Below are 17,138 nucleotides of genomic sequence, written 5' to 3' on the forward strand. Positions count from 1 at the left end.
TGACTGCAGAGGTTGATGAAACATTAGGGGATGGGAAGCAGGCGGCCTGTTGAAATGCTGCACACATAGGGGCGTCTGGGTGGCTCAGTGGGTTAAGGGTCCGGCTTCAGCTCAGGTCATGATCTCACGTTTTTCGGGTTCGAGCCCCATGTCGGTTCTCAGGTTTGAGCCCCATGTCGGACTCTGTGCTGACGGCTCAGAGCCCGGAGCCTGCTTGGGATTCTGTGTCTCCCTCTCTCTCTCTGCCCCTCCCTTGCTCACACTCTGCCTGTCTCTCTCTCTCTCAAAAATAAACATTAAAAAAAAATGGGGTGTGGGGCGCCAGGGTGGCTCAATCTGTTGAGCGTTCGACTTCAGCTCGGGTCATGATCTCGCGGTTTGTGAGTTCGAGCCCCACCTTGGGCTCTGTGCTGACAGCTCAGAGCCTGGAGCCTGCTTCAGATTCTGTGTCCTCCTCTCTCTCTGCCCCACCCCTGCTTGTGCTCTGTCTCTCTGTGTCTTTCAAAAATGAATGAACATTAAAAAAATTTATTTCTAATTTTTTTTTAAATTCCCGTTGGTAGGCTTGGTAATCATGCAGAGTTGAGACAAGGGAATATAGTTCTCAGAATGCTGAGATCTTGGAATCTAAACTTCCTACTGCATTAAGCAGGGGATTCACACGTTTTTACAAAGCAAATAATTCCTGCTTCGTAATTTGAATTTTTGCTTCCTGAATTCCAGAGATAATTAAATTAGAGATGCTGCCTAATCCTACCAGAACTGTAGGCTTTCTAAACTCAATCATGTTGATGGGTGGTCAGTTGGACCCTTCATGGGTGGTTGTTCCTAACTCTGTGCCATAAATTTTACGTTCAGATTGTATATAGTACAACTTGCATTGTTTCTTTTGGAAGATTATTTCAACTCTCTGTGGCATGGGTTTGTATACAATTCCCAGACGGTTAAGTAAAATAGACTCAAACATATTTGGCCTAAGGATTTTTGGTGTTGGGTTGGTAACACCATGTATCTACTGTGGCTTCCAGTGGAACATTCTCATACAGTGAGAATTCCAACATCCTCTCTCAATAATACACGGGTCTTGGGCCGCTCGGGTGGCTCAGTGGGTTAAGCATCCGACTTCAGCTCAGGTCATGGTCTTGCAGTTCGTGGGTTCGAGCCCCACATCGGGCTCTTGTACCGATAGCTCGGAGCCTGCTTCGGATTTTGTGTCTGCCTCTCGGTCTGCCCCTCCCTCACTCGTGCTCCGTCTCTCTCTCTCAAAAATAAACATTAAAAAAAAGTCTTCATTGAAAGCACATAATTCTGGTCTTTCACATTTTATCGTATTTTGTCCACAATCATCTAGTGCGTAGTTAATTCTGTATATGGCTCGACAAAGGTGTGCAGCATTTTTTTAATGTTTATTTTTGAGCAAGAGAGGGACAGCGCACACATAGGGGAGGGGCAGAGAGAGAGGGAGACACAGAATCTGAAGCATGCTTGAGGCTGTCGGCACAGAGCCCGATGTGGGGCTCGAACCCACAAACTGTGAGATCATGACCTGAGTTGAAGTCAGACACTTAACCGACTGAACCACCCAGGTGCCCCAAGGTGTGCAGTTTGTAAGCTAGAATAAAAGTTTTGTTCTAAAATTGTGCTACCGTGTCTTCAAGCTGCTTTCTGAGCTCTGGTAGAATGAAGTGCGTATGTAATTAGCTCTGAAAAGATGTTACTGTATAAAATACAGCCTGATATGTGCTCAGGCAACCCTGGTGTGGTTGGGACATGATTTGAAAAACCGAGTTCAGGTGTGAGCTGTGTTGGGGATGTAGGGAATGTTCTATTGTATTCAGGAGCTAACATATCATTTTTGTCTTCTGAGTTCCTCAGGATGTTGATCATAGTTATGGTTATGGTACATAAGAGGGGCCACCAAATTTTGCCAATAATGTGGTACGGGGTGGGGTATGTTTGTAGCCTAGAATCGTGTCCTCCATTATCTCTCTGATGAATCAGCCCTTGGAGACATTGACAATTCGATACTCACTAGTTGGCGTTTACCTGTTGTGGCCAGGCATCGACATCTGACGTGTCTTCTGAAAAATCTGAGAGATCTTCCCAGGCCGCTTCAACGAGCAGGGCAATTTCTGGATCATCCCCCCCCCCCCCACGTTGTACGTGCCAAATCTAGATCGTTGTCGGAAGATTCCGGGAGATCTGGTATGGCCGGGTCTGCTGTTTGGTGTGTCTTTCTCCGCTAATGTGAAAAACCTTGCTCTTTTAATGCTGCATTAATTAGGCAGATGGTGGGGCGCCTGGGTGGCTCAGTCAGTTAAGCGTCCGACTCTCAATTTCGGCTCAGGTCATGATCTCCCAGTTTGGGAGATTAAGCCCCATGTCGGGATCCGAGCTGAGTGTGGAGACTCCTTGAGATCCTCTCAAGCTTGGGCACCTGGGTGGCTCAGTCGGTTGAGCATCTGACTTGAGTTCAGGTCATGATCTCGCAGTTCGTGGGTTTGAGCCCCGCATCGGGCTCGCTGCTGTCAGCCTGTCAGCCCGTCAGCGCAGAGCCTTCTTCAGATCCTCTGTCCCCCTCTCTCTGCCCCTCCCCAGCTGGTGCTCTCTCAAAATAAATAAATCATACACATTAAAAAAAGAATATGATTCTCTGTCTCCTTCTGCTCCCTCTCCCGCTAGCTCGCTCTAAAAAACAAATAAATAACAATTGAAAACAAAATAAGTAACCTTTAAAAAATTAAGAAGATGGTAGGATTGGCTAATTTTCCGCGCGATGCTTGGGGTCTTGTTACCACCGTGGCAATTTCCGTTGTGGCAATAGGTGAAGTATCTGGTTCATGCAACAAGAGAAAACATCAGGAGAGCTCGCGGCAGCCGCCCCCTTCCACACGGTCACAGTCACGCTGAGCTGGTACCTGTGCTTGGAATCTGGCGGCAACCTCTGCAGGGTCCACTGCCCCACGGGGAGCCTGTGGACCACGGACCCCCCCACACACAGTGAGTGAGCTTTAGATCTTTGTGAAAATGCGTAAGCAGGATCCGAGCATTCTGCACACTGAGGAAATGAGCTTCCTGAGGGAGCTGGTGGAGAGCATTGGGGAGGGGGAGGGGGAGGGGGAGGAGGGACTCCCCCCTGCTCCTTATCAAACTCAATCAGAAGACAATACCAAGGAAGAAAAATCGCAAAGTAAGAAGGCAGAGGAAACAGAAAGACACACGAACCATCAGGCGAAGAAAGTGTTGTAGAAATTGACAACGAAGGTGTCATTGAAGCAGATACTGATGCCCCTCAAGAAACGGGAGATGACGCTGTAGAGATGACTGAGGAAATGATGGATCGGGTAAATGACTAAAAAAAAGGAATGACTGCCATTGATGCTCTAAGCGATGGTGAACTACAGAAAGCCATTGACTTGTTCAGATGCCATCGAATTGAATCCTCCCTTGGCCCTGCTGTATGCCAAGAGAGCCGGTGTCTTCATCAAATTACAGAAGCCAAAAGCTCTCATCCGAGACCGTGACGGGGCTATTGAAACAAATCCTGATTCGGCTCAGCCTTACGAGTGGCGAGGGGGGAAGCGCCCAGACTTCTGGGCCATTGGGAAGAAGCAGCAGACGACCTTGCCCTTGCTTGCAAACTGGATCATGACGAAAATGCTAGCTCAATACTGAAAGAAGTTCGATCGAGGGCCTAGAAAATTGCTGAACGTTGGAGAAAGTACGAGCAAAGACATGAGGAACTAGGAGTCAAAGAGAGAATAGAAAGGGTTAAGAAGGCTCAGGAAGAACATGAGAGAGCCCGAGGGAAGGAAGAAGCCATAGGACAATCAGGAGCTCAGGATGGCTCTTACCCCTGTGGCTTTCCCGGGGGAATCCCTGGTAATTTTCCCAGAGGAGTGGCAGCGGACAAGCTTGGAATGGCAGGAATGCCTGGGCTCAGTGAAATTCTCAGTGACCCAGTTGTTCTTGGAGCCACGCAGGATCCAGAAGTTATGGTGGCCTTCCAGGACACGGCCCAGAACCCAGCAAACGTGTCAAATATCACGGCAACCCAAAGGTTATGAATCTCATCAGTAAGCTGTCAGCCAAGTTTGCAGATCAAGCACAACGCCTTCTTGGCAAATAAAGCCCTCCCTGAAGGAAAAGCGACTTCAAGCATCTAATGGATGTCGCATTACTACAAACCAGTGTAGCTCTGACCTTCTCAGGAGGAAAGCTGGGGTGCCGTCAAGATAATCCCTACGCCTCTACCCCCACACGCAACCGAAACGTTAATGGTACAGTGGTTTGTCATTAGGGTGTTCAATCAAAGAATGTTCTATTAGGAATTACACCCTTTAAACTCTTTTTAAACCAGGGCACCTAGCTGGCTTAGCTGGTGGAGCATACGACTCTTGACCTGGGGGTTGTAAACTTGAGCCTCATGTAGGGTGTAGAGATTACTTAAAAATAAAATCTTCAGGGGCGCCTGGGTGGCTCAGTCAGTTAAGCGTCTGACTCTTGATTTTGGCTCAGGTCGTGATCCCAGGATCATGAGATTGAGCCCCGGGGGCTCAGTCAAAAAAATATTGGCAGTTATAAAGGAAACTGGGGAAATCAAGAGAATATTGGCAATTATAAGGAATATTTCACTGAGCAGTGTCGGTAGCAGGAAACGAGATCGGCGATGCATTTTCGTATCCTAATTGATAATGTGAGTGAGCGTGCATGTATTTGACTTGTCCTATAACATTTAAGTGCAAAGTAAGTAGGGGCACAAGAATGTATAGCAAGTCTCTAATCTGTAATATGAGACCCCACCGGTATATAATTTTCCTCCAGTTATTCCTTTTTTTAAAGATTTCATTATTTTAAGTTATTTATTTATTTTGAGAAAGACAGAGACAGCGAGAGTGGCGGAGGAGCAGAGGGAGAGGAAGAGAGAGAGAACCCCAAGCAGGCTCCGTGCTGCCAGCACAGAGTCCGACATGGGGCTCGAACTCACGGAACCGTGAGGTCATGATCCGAGCCAAAACCGAGTCAGGTGGAAGCTTAGCTGACTGAGCCACCCAGGTGCCCCTCAAAATTTGTTTTAAGTAGGCAGAGCTTCACGCAGGGCTTGAACCCACGACCCTGATATCAAGACCTGAGCTGAGAGGAAGAGCCAACGCTTCATCGACTGAACCACCCGGGCACTCCGATGTTTCTAAATTTTCTAACACACGATGAGTCGGCGACATGGAGTCCTGCCGACCACGCCAGACTGTCACGAGCATGCTCGGAAGGCGCCCACACGGGTCGCGTCTCTCCAGGATGTCAGCTTTATTCAGTGATAAAGTTAACATGGTTCTAAAGCAGGTTCAGGATTCCAAACTCAATGACATCTCACCACGTGACATAGGAAGTCAACGAGCCAAACGTGAAGTCAGTCCGAGGCGCGCAGCTGAGATAAAGGCCCCGGTCCGTCCCGTCCGGGTCGGCTCTCGACACCTGCTGCCTATCACGTCGGAGCAGGGAAGGACCTCAGTTCTGTTCGGAGAGCCATCCGGCAGAGCCTTGGGCGGGAGCTGCCTTTTTGAAGTGGTCAGACACGGAGGGGTCACATCTGAAGAGTCTGACAGTTTGCCGGTAAAAAAATCCTCCCCTTTTGAAAGGGACGCAATCGCTCTTGGGCTCTTGCAGACGCCCTCGGCTTCTGGCTGTCACCAGTTCTGGGGTGCCAGCTGATGCCGGTCCCGGCGCTATCTTATAGCTGCGATGCCCTTCCCTGCCTGTGTCATTGCTCTGCCTGTGTCATTGCTCGACAGAGGCCCCTGCTTGACATGAATGACTCCATCTTGCCCACGTAAGCAGACTGCGGGGGAGGGGGGGGGTGGGTGTGGTGGTCAGAGAGGGCTTCCCTGAGGTGGTGACACAGAGTCTGAGAACAGAAGGAAGAGCCGTCTGGGGAAAAAGGACAGGAACCGGCCGGGGGGTCGCTGCTGGGAAGACCTCGGTGAGGGCAGTTGGGGGGAACTTCCCGTGGCCCCACGGGGCCCGAGTGTTGCCGAGGGCGAGAAGAGCGAGCTCCAGATGAGGCCAGAGTGGGCAGGACGCTGGGTTGCTTACTCAGCACCCAGAAAAAAGGAGGCTTGGCCCTCGAGCAGCCCAATCAGACCGAGAAATGTAGATGGATAATAAATAGCCACAGATGAGTCATCTCGAGCCCTGATTTTTGAGCCTGCCTTGCAGCTCTCCCCAGCCTGCATCCTTCCCAGGAGGGGCCCCTGATTTCAAAATGACCAGGTCAGGCAGAGCTCAGCCCCCAGGGCCCCTGTGTGGGAGCTCAGCGTTGCAAGAGCCCAGGCGCCAAGGCGAGCTTTTCCTTGCATCGGCATCCCCGTCGCCTTCCCCGGGGCTCAGCGAAATGAACGGCTCGCGGAGCACCTGGGCCGCAAACTTTTTCGAAAAAGAAGAAAAAGAAATGCCTTGTATGAATAGAATGGAATTGGAGGCACACCCAGTGTTGTAAAAACAAAAAACAAACAAAAAAAAAAAAAGCAGCAAGCAAGCAAGAATTTGGGGAAAGTAAGTCAGACAAAGCTGGGTTCAAATCGTGCCTCTGTCTCTGCCACAGCTGAGCCACCCGGAGCAAGCTGGTTAACCTCCCAGGCCCGCCTCACCCACTTCACAGGGTTGTGCAGAGATTAAAGGAGCTGATAAGTCTTCACGGAGTGCTGGATACACAGGAAGCTCGAGAATATTCATTGCCTAACTACTACAAAGACAGGGATCTATTCTAAACATGCAAATACACCGCCATCTAGTACAAATGAGGCCACCATGCTCCCTGCAGGCCCCCCCGAGGTCCCCAAGGGTTCAGCGCACGCACACAGGAGCACTTGTGCATAGAGTCTCAGAACCCCCGTTGGAAGGCAAGTTCAATGAGCCAGGGAATTTTGCCTAATTTCTTCAATGCTTTTCCCCCCCGGGGCTTGGAACTATAAATATTTGATTTAATGAACACAGCCATCCTGAGTTAGTGATAACAAATGTCAAACAATTAGTTGGGCTTGCCGCCCTTCCGTGGCATTCAAGGAGCCCAAAGGGATTTAAATGGTGTTTGAACGGGTCCCCTTGCCCTCCAGTCCTGCAGGGTGATGCGTGGCGCTGGCCCAGCTGAATGCTGAGCATACAGTTGTCTGGGTCACAGGTTAGGAGACCCCCCGATCTCATAAGATTCATCCTTTGCCCCAAGATGACATTATTTTTATTACCCGGCAATGGAAGCAGATCTCCACTGGGGACTGGAGGGGGAGGGGGGCGGTGGCAGACCCTACCCTACCATTCTAGAGGGTAAATGAACTTGTTCTCTGACCCACAGGGAGACAGTCACTAGGTCCCTCGGCTGTGGGCTGTGCAAACGGACTGTCCAGGACAAAAGCCGCCATGAGATCTGTAGAAACAGCAGGGAGAATTACCTCCCACCGAAGACACTGCCTCCCATTTACTGACCAGTTTCTTTGTGCATCCCAGTGATCCCAACAATAGCCCCTATGTTAAGGGCACCTGGGTGGCTCAGTCGGTTGAGTGTCGGCTCTGGATTTCAGCTCAGGTCATGATCTCGCTGTTTACGGGATCGAGCCCTGCATCGATCTCTGTGCTGATAGCTCAGGGCCTGCTTGGGATTCTCCCTCTCCCTCTCTCTCTGCCCCTCCCCTGCATTCTCTCTCTCTCTCTCTCTCTCAAAATAAATAAACAACAACAAAAAAAAAACACTTAAAAAAATAGCCTCTACGTTAGCTTGCTATCACTGCTGTAACAGAATACCACAGACTGGGGGCTCACACAGCAGAAGCCTAGTTCCAGCCTTAGGGGCTAGAAGCCCAAGGTCGCTGTGTCAGCATGTTTGGTTTTCCTGAGGTCTCTCTCCTTGGCCTGCAGACAGTCACCTTCTCAGTGTCCTCACTTGACCTTGCTCCTGGTTGTGTACCCCCCATTGTCCTTTCAAGGCCCACTATAGGACCGGGGCTCTTATGACCTCACTTAACCGTACGTCCCCAGAGGCCCTATCTTCAAATATGGTCACATTGGGGCGCAGGGCCTCACGAGCTCGTTTATTCTTCCCTGTGTCCCACAAGGTAGGCATTACAATAGCCAGTTCATGGATATAAAACTGAGTTGAGGGGTGAATTATCCAATATCCCATCAGAAGGAAGAAAAAGTACAATTTTCTGCTATTCCAGTGATGAACCACATCTCTCCGTGGCCCCTCTCCCCAAATCCAAATAATCTGAAAAGGAAGAGGGGAGTCATAGGATTTGGGGTCTGAAGCGTCTGGAAGCAGGAAGAGGCTGCTTTCTCCCACGGACTGTTCTAGAACTTTTCATACTTCACAACTCTGAGTTAATGAGGGCATGGAGGGCCTCGCCCAGAGTTCCTCCGTTAGCAGAGGCAGAATTGAACTTGAAGACGGTCTGAAGGAAGCGGGTGGAGGCCCGGCTTGGAGAACCCCAAGCGTGGTGGCTGGGGGAGGGGCAAGAATCTGGGGCAAGCAGGTGTCAGCATCCCCAGGAAAGCTGTGTGATCAGCTGGTGACCCCAAGTCCCTGAAGGGGCTCTAGCTATCACGTCACTATTCTCTGTGCCCAAACACTGCTCGAACTGCTCACAGAAACTCCCAGTAGAGGAGGCTGAATGACACATTCGTGCCTTTGGGGTCCGGCCTCCACCCCAGCCCCCGCGGCGACCTCGCGTGTCACCCTCACACGTCCTTCCCCTCTACCTTCCATTTTGCAAAGGGCTGGGCAGCTGGCGGGGGAGGGGACTGACAAGCAGGGCACGTCCCCCCCACCCCCCAGTGGACAGACACTTGGGAGAGGCAAGAGCTAGCCCGGAGGTGGGGGGACAGAGCTGCAGCCACTGGCCCAGCCAAAACCACAAGAGAGAGAGATTGAAAAAAAAAACAACAAAAAAAAAAAAACCCTTCCCAGTCAGAATGAAAAGTGAGACCGAGAGAAATTGAGTGAGAAGCTCTCGGCAAAAGAAAAACCAAACGTTGGCTTCCATGAAAGCAGCGGAGGCCAGTGGGGTGTTAAATGACTAGGTGCTGGGGCCACTGTGACAACGACAAGGCCTCTTGTAGCACGTGTGTGTGTGTGTGTGTGTGCGTGTGTGTGTGTGCTGATCGTGTGAGGGGATGTGTGAGCGTGCAGGAGGGCGTGTGCCCTTGAGGCCGCGCGTGTGTGTGTGTGTGTGTGTGTGCAGCGGGGGTGGGGGGGGGGGGGGGGCTCAGTCTCCCGGGGCTGTCCTGACAAAGGACCACGTGCCCCGTGGCTGACAAAGCCCAAATGTGTTTCCTCCGTGTGTGTGTGTGTGTGCGCGCGTGTGCATCTGAGTCCAAATTTCCCCTTGTTATAAGGACACCAGTCGTGCTGGGTTGTAAAGAACTGAATCACCTTTTTAAAGACTTGGTCTCCTAATTTGGTTACCTTCTGAGGTGCGCGGGGTTACGGTTTCAACGTACGAATCGGTGGTGGCGGGGCACGCTCGGCCCGTGACGCGGCGGCTTTGCTTGCCCACAAAGTCAGTTCCTGCAGCTGAGAGCCCAGCTGTGGACCGGGGCGCCCGCGTGAGCAACCATCAAGGGGGCCAGCCCCGCACAGGGCCGCGCCTCGTTCCCCGGCAAGCCCCGAAGCAAGGCGTCTGCGGGGTCGGTTCCTTCTGGAGGCTCTGAGGGAGAATCTGTCCCCGGCACCTTGCCCAGCTCCTGGCGGCGGCCAGCAATCCCGGAGCCCTCGGCTTCCAGACACGTCACGTCCCCTCTCCAGTGTCCTTGTGCTCCTTTCCTCTTACGAGGACACCCGCTGCCGGAGTTAAGACCCTCCCTCATCCTGGACGAGCTCATCCTGAGAGCCTTACCTTGATGGCGTCTGCAAAGACCCCAACCCCAAATAAGGTCACATTCTGAGGTTCTGGGAAGATCCATCCTTGGGGCCACCACTGAACCCACTTTTTGTGGGCCCAGGGGCGATACTGGCTCTTCCCGATGCTGGTGGCCACCACGTCCTCCGTGGGCATCGACGAGCTGGGGCTGACGGGGCTGAGCAGCCCCTGGGAACCCCGGCCCCCGCCCGGCAAGGCAAGAAGATCCAATGAGCCCACCCGGCCCTGGTCAAGAGACGTGGGAAGATGAAGGCCAGGGATGGCTTCCAGAGGTGGGGGGTTGGGGGCAGGGAGTGCGGGGCCAGGCAGGGAGATTGAGGAAAGGTCTGGACAACAGTTCTTGAAGGGAAGACAGGAGAGAGGCTTGTTCCTAAAGGAGACGGATGGAGGCTTGCGTAACCTCACGCCCACGTCCCGCTCTCTTCCCAGGCTGTGTCAGCCAGCCCCACGCCCCTAGTTCTAACCTGACGATTCCTGGAAAGGCCTGAGTGGTTTCCAGGCCTCTGGTCAGCCCGGCCATGCTGTTCTCACCCACCCACCCGGCTCTCCTGGGCATGCAGGCCCATGGGGGCCCACCCTGGGAGGGACATGGGGCCAGGCAGGGTCCTTTACCAATCATTTACCAGAGAAACTACCTAGAACTTTCCCCTTCCCTCCCTCATTCCTTACTATGTTTCAAGTCTGGTGGGGAAGACCTCCCCAAAGACAGGACCTCCACCTTCAAATACACAGACGCTTGCTTTCAATCAGTCCCTTGTATTTATCAAGCACAGAGTGTTAGCTGTTGCACTAAGCATTTATTATCTCATTTAGTCCTCGAAACACCCTCATAAGGTAGCCAGCATTAAAATCTCCATTCCGCAGATGAGGAAACTGAGGTTCAGAGGCCCACGGCTCCAGGCTCAGTGCTCTGCCCACTTGGCTGGGACTGACCCCGCCAACCCGGGAGGGTGTTTCTCATGCTGTTCCTCCCACTCCCAGCAGACTTTGGCAAGGGGGGCTGGGGAGGTTGTCCGAATTTGTTGGGATTAGAAAGGAGAGGTCTCCCTCTGGGCTGGGGTTTTGATTCCCCAGCCCTGAGGGCAGGAAAGATCCTCCCCCCACCCCCCACCCCCCACCATATCTGAGATCTGGAAAATTCTCCAAGCCTCCCTCACCTTCTTTCCCAGCTGAGATCCCATGGGTTCCCAGTCCAGGGTAGCCAAGAATGGTCCCTTCTGCACCCGGGCCCCTTGCTGCCCTGCCATAAGGCAGAGAGGACTCTGGGGACTTTCAGAGGCTGTTTTGGCGGCTTCTGGAAACAGAGAGAGAAACCCTGCCACCTCCAGTCAGACAAAGAGGACCTGAAAAGGAGTACCCTGTGGTCAGGGCTCAGCCTGGTGCCACGACAGGGGGATGTCCCTGAAGGCCACCCAGTCAGCGAGGTCCAACCTCAGGCCACCCCCTCTGGCCACAACCTGGCCCCATGGAGCCCTGGCTTCCCCTCATGACTTCCTGCACAGCCTGGCCAACCACCCTCACATGGCTGGGGAAGGCCCTGGTCACCTGCGGCCTGTGGCTGGCTTCGCCTGTCCTACTCCCTGCGGGCAGAGCCCCGATGACAGGACTGCTCTGTCACCCATTTGCTCTGGGCAACAGCCCCCAGAGCAGCAAGGCTTTAACCCTGTAGACTCCACACTTAATGGCTCCCCCCCCCCCCCTGGAGAAGGTGAGCACAAGGAAGCTGAACTCAGAGGGCAGGGCACTGTGCCCCGTCTAGATGGCACTGGTCTTGACGAGACGGGGTGGGGGACGTGAAGAGCTGGGGACACCTGACCTGTCTTACCAGTTAGGGCCCTGTTCTCAGGTCGGCCCACGTGCAGCCTTCTGTACCTGCCCACTGGTGCTGCCACCCTTTCCACAGGATGAGTAGGTGACGCACCCAAGGACATGGGTCGGGAAGCCGCCAGACCGCGGCAAGGGTCTGAACCCCGATCTCTGCCTCGGGGTGCCCAGTAGAAACTTTTCATTGCACCAAAATGCTGTAAATCCTCAGGACATCAGAACGCTACATTCAAACAGCACGTGGGGAAATAATTCTGGAAAATCCAACGTTGTGTTGTTTTCCGGGCCACGTGCGGGCCACTTCCGTGAGGACAGAGCAGCAGCAGAGCGGCCACTCCACCCCTCCAGGGAGAGCCACCCTCCCAGATGGCAGCTGGGGGAGCTTCTGTTCTTTGGGACGTTGGAAGGGTCCCTTGAGAGGCCAGCTAGAGTTCGCTTCTCCACACACTCCCCATCTGCATTCCGGGGACGGAGGCAGACAGGTGTAGGAAGCTTCCAGGATGGAGATGTCACGGTGTCCCCAGCCGCTCCCCACGTCCCCTCCCAGGAGGCCAGACCCCCCCTGATCTGCCCGAGACACAGGACAACATAACGTACTAAAAACTAGTCAGTTACAGTTCACCTGCCAGGGCCAACCCCCGGATCACCCTTCGGGTCCCAGGGCTGTGTGGGTCTGTCTCCCAAGTCCCAGGGGCTCATTGATTCACTCACCCACCATTTACCTACTGAACACCAACCACATGCCATATGCTGTTTTAGGACAGAGCTGAGGACGAGTCTGGGCCCGGTTCCCGCCCCCCAACATCTCACTGTTCGGCGGAAGAGGCTACGGCAGGAGAGCCGAGGCGGGTCTCAGACTCGGGGGGGCCTTGGCCAGTTCTGTGGGATTGGGGGAGGCCTCCGACGAGCAGACACGGGAGCTGAGGCTTGCGTAGTTCGGCGGTAGGAAGAGAATTCTGGGCAGAAGGAGCTGCGTGGATCCAGACCCGGAGGCCGGGGGCAGCGGCAGGTTTAAGACCCAGAAGAAAAGCTGCAGCAGGGCTGGAGCGGAAGGGAGGAGAGGTGGTGGGCACCACGGCCGCTTCGCACTTTACAGAGTTGGCTTCTTTCGGTCCCTGCTCCTGCACGGGGGCCCCGTGGGGGCAGGACGCTGCTGTCACTGCCATCAGGTTCACTGCAGGGCCCCGGACACAGTGATGGCACACGGCAGGAGCTCGGTGCACACACGGTGAACGAGTGAGTGAATGACCTGTGTGGGGTCCATGAGTCTATGCTGTGATACAGGCAACAGAGGTCAGTCCCTCTGTTCTTTTTTTTTTTTTTTTTTTTGTTTATTTAAGTAACCTCTACACTCAAGGTGGGGCTCGAACTCACAACCCCAAGATCAAGCGTCGCATGCTCCATCGACTGAGCCAGCCAGGAGCCCCTGTTCTTACTTTTTTTTAAATGTTTATTTTTGAGAGAGAGAGACACAGCATGAGCGGGGGAGGGGTGGAGAGAGAAAGAGAGAGAGAGGGAGACACAGAATCCGAAGCGGGCTCCGGGCTCCGAGCTGTCAGCACAGAGCCCGACGTGGGGCTTGAACCCACGGACTGGACTGCGAGATCATGACTTGAGCTGAAGTAGGACACTTAACTGACTGAGCCACCCAGGTGCTCCTTTACTTCTTTTTTTTAAATAATTTTTTTTAGGGGCCCCTGGGTGGCTCAGTCGGTTAAGCATCCGACTTCAGCTCAGGTCATGATCTCATGATCTGTGAGTTCGAGCCCCGCGTCGGGCTCTGGGCTGACAGCTCAGAGCCAGGAGCCTGCTTCTGATTCTGTGTCTCCCTCTCTCTCTGCCCCTCCCCTGCTCGTGCTCTGTCTCCGTCTTTCAAAAAAAAAAAAATGAAATAAAACGTAAAAAAGGAAAAAAAAAAAAGAATGCTGTTAATTTGCAGGAGTGGGGAGACACAGGTAAGACATACCAGTGTCTGTGGCAACCACGGGGCTCCTTCGGTTCCGCGAAATTACAGCATCCTTCTCGTCACCTTCATGATGTGGGTGGAAAACCAGGCGAGAGGAAAACGCCAAATGCGGAACGCAGGTTAGCTACCACTCTTGAGAAAGTAGGGGGAAAAATTCCAATGAAGAAACAAAGAACTACCTCAGCTCTCATGGAGCTGTTACATTCTAGCAGAGCAGAGGAGCACACAGCAGGGAATCTCACGATCAGGAATTCAGTAACACACGAGGCCCGAGACGGACGGGCGCAGGGAGGGGAGGCGTGTGACCGGTGGGGTCTATCTGACGGGCTCGCCAGCTGAGATGTGGAAGACTGGGTAGGAGCTAGAGGGGTGAAGGTGCGGGACAAGGAGAGATCCGGGCAACCCCAGGGAGGGGGAGGGAAGGACCCTGAAGGACTGGCAGCGGCTCGTGGGCAGCTGGGAGGGCAGGACGGCGGCGGGTGGGGGCTGCAGGCTGAGTGAAGCAGGCCACGGAGACATGAAGCTCTGTCCAGGGGTCTCTGCCTGTCACCTTCACTCTTGGGGCCCCTTAGGCTTGAAGACAGGCCTCGTCCCCAAACTGGAGCAGTCACACCGACAGTTTGGGAGAGGCGGCGAGGGCAGGATAGGATCCTGGGGCCAAGCCCTCCTCGACCTCCCTGAAATGTTGACAGGCTGACCAGCAGCATAGATCAGGTTAAGGCTGCTGTCTTCCCAGCCCAGGCGACTGTTCCCAACGGCCCCAAGGAAGCCACTTAGACAGCTGGGGGTGCGCAGAACCCAGGAGTCAGCACATAGACAGCCCGGAGGCCTTAGGCTTAAGACTTTGAAGATGTTCTTTCGCATTTTAACGTCTCCGAAATTAGCATTATCTCACAGCCCGGGTGAGTGTCAGAGGTTAGCACCATTTTTCCTGGTACACAAAATAAGGGTGAGTCTGACCGTCAACGGTGTCACGCTGCCAGGAGACCATGGGTGTCGCGTCTCGCACACAGAAGCAACGAAAGCCATCAGGTGAAAACCCCGTCTCTCCAAAAGAACTGTCCTTCCAGAGAAACCACTTACCCTGAGGGCTTAATTGGACCCAGCGCTGCAGTCTGGACTTTTATGGGAAACATTTCTGTCTTGTTTAAACTCGCTATTCGGGGTCAGCTGAACTTAGGAGTTGATCTCAGCTGTAAATTTTTCGTTTTCGTTGGGCAGAAGGTACCCAGATTCTCTTCTCCCTCTGACCAAAGAATTTCTAACAAAACCACGGACTCCCACAGGCTCTTTGACTTAAAATTACGTGTTAAACATCAGAAAAAGCAAACAACCGGATCTCAAAATGAGCAGAGGACCTGAACGCACACTTCTCCCAGGAAGATGCACGGGTGGCTGAGAAGCACAAACAAAAACGCTCCACGTCTGCAACCATCAGGGAAAAACACAAAACAGAACCACAGTGAGGTACCACTTCACGCCCGTTAGGATGGCTATTACAAAACATGCAGGAAGTAGGGCGGGCGCCTGGGTGGCTCAGTCGGCGAGCGTCCAACTCTTGATTTCCATTCAGTTCACGATCTCACAGTTGGTGAGTTCGGGCCCCGCATCGGACTCCGCGTTGACAGCACGAAGCCTGCTTGAGATTCGCACTCTCTCTCTTCCTCTCTCTCTGCCCCTCTCCTGCTCACCCTGGCTCTCTCAAAAATAAACTTTTTTTTTTAAGAAAGGGCAGAAAAGGGTTGGCGAGGATGTGGAGACACTGGAACCCACAGAGGCCAGCCACTGAGAGCTGGGGTTTCATCACTTACTGCGGCAGAACCTCCCTCACCCTGATTAACACGTGTGCTGTGAGCCACACGGGGGGGGGGTGGGGGGAACCAGGCTTTCCCGGCGTCACAGCCATGACGGCTTCCTGTGGAAGCCACAGGAGACCACAACCCTAGTTCCAGCCCTCAAAGTGGAGAAACCTCAGAAAAACCACGTGCCTCCTTGGGGCTTCAGTTCCCCTTTTATTTCATGTTCATCTTACAAAACCAGGAATTTTATATCGTTCAACCTACGGGGGGAAGACAGACACTGGCTGTTAATCCACGAGAGGGGGATATTTGTACTCACTGCCAGCCCTGCCTGGCTCTCGGCTTCCCCATCTGTGCCTGCGGCAGCTCTGGGTCCCCTGTGGCTTCTTGGGCTGGGCTGGGGAGAGCAGTCGAGGAGCCACTGGCCCAGGGACTTTAAGAGAAGCCCCCTGTCAACGGACCCCAGCTTCAGAGACCAGGAAGGGGAGAACTCACTCATGGTCCACAGCTTCAGCCTCATCCACAGGAGACAGTCTGGGGCCCGGAGCGCCTCCCTCCCACCCGGGAGGCCATCTACCCAGAGTTGGAAGCTGCACCGAGAATCAAACTCAGGGCACTGGATCCCCTCGGCCCAGTACAGGATGTCAGACGTGTCTTTCCCCAGGCAAGGGAACAGGCTGCCGCCAGAGCACCTCCTGGGCACTGAGGGCATCAGCAGGGCGGACCCAGCACATGTGGGAAATCTGGTGCTGCAGATGGCACTGAGCTTTATTTACAAACAGGTCACCCCATCCTCTTTCACCCGCGCCCCCCAACCCTGGAGTCCCCACCTCTGTCTCCAGGAAGGAGAAGGGCCTGAGCCCATCCACCTACCCAACCCAAGAGGGTGGGGACTACGTTCACCTCCAGCTGAAGCCAGGCAGGGCTCCCCTCTGGTGGGTGCCCTGCCAGAGGAGAGGGGTTAGGGGGGATGGCAGGGGCTCTGTCCTCCTCCGGGTGGCCAGTCCTCAGGGCTTCGGCCAGGGCGCAGGAGGCTGGAGTTGTGACCGGAATGGGGTGGAGGGTGGGACTCGTGTTGGCTGGGCCTGGATGGTGAACAGGGAGGGGTCAGAGGGGACCACTGTGGAAGTCACCCCCAATTCCCACATCATCCTTCCTGGGGAGGGTGGGGTAGTTGGCAAGGAGAAGAGCCTGGAAGGGTGCTGTGGGCTGGGCTCCTGCAGAGAGAAGCTTCCAGGCTCTGCACTCCCTGCCCCAATCCATCCCACCCCTCTAGGGACTCTGCAGACCCCAGGCCTACTCCTAGGCATCTGTCCCTCCTGGGGTACCCTGGACCATACCAGGCGGGCAGCTGACAGCTTCCGGTGCTGGGCCTCGGAGGAGACGCAGGACCAAAGGTCCAGGCTCTTGGGGGCTGAGCTTTTCTCGGGCTTCGGAGGGAGGATGTCCCAGCCCATCAGGCAGTGCTGTGGAGAGCAAGGGATTAAGGCACCTGGTCTGTGGCAGGGCTCTCCTCTGATGGGGCGCACCCCAGGGAGGGGGCTGTGCCTCTCCCCTGGGACTGCCTGTATCCTGGGTTACCTCAGGCGTCCCTTTCCTTACCCTGCTGACCCAGGCCCTGGGCCCCTGGCCTGAGACGGGAGG

General features: G+C 54.1%; 1 protein-coding gene and 1 pseudogene across 2 annotated transcripts in view; one reads left to right on the forward strand and one right to left on the reverse strand.

The window, feature by feature from the left end:
* Positions 1–4,180, forward strand: part of LOC125913737 (hsc70-interacting protein-like) — a 28,546-nt pseudogene extending 24,366 nt beyond the window's left edge.
* Positions 4,181–14,922: 10,742 nt separating this feature from the next.
* Positions 14,923–17,138, reverse strand: part of MIIP (migration and invasion inhibitory protein) — an 11,065-nt gene continuing 8,849 nt past the window's right edge. For both annotated transcript variants that reach the window (XM_049618078.1, XM_049618077.1), the window contains 2 exons: positions 16,835–16,960; positions 14,923–16,579 (listed from right to left, as the gene is read on the reverse strand). In XM_049618078.1, coding sequence (XP_049474035.1) covers positions 16,502–16,579; positions 16,835–16,960 — 204 coding nt within the window. In that variant the 3' untranslated portion in view covers positions 14,923–16,501. The remainder of the gene's footprint in view (positions 16,580–16,834; positions 16,961–17,138) is intronic.

This window comes from Panthera uncia (genome assembly GCF_023721935.1).
Source record: "Panthera uncia isolate 11264 chromosome C1 unlocalized genomic scaffold, Puncia_PCG_1.0 HiC_scaffold_4, whole genome shotgun sequence".
Lineage (NCBI taxonomy): Eukaryota > Metazoa > Chordata > Mammalia > Carnivora > Felidae > Panthera > Panthera uncia.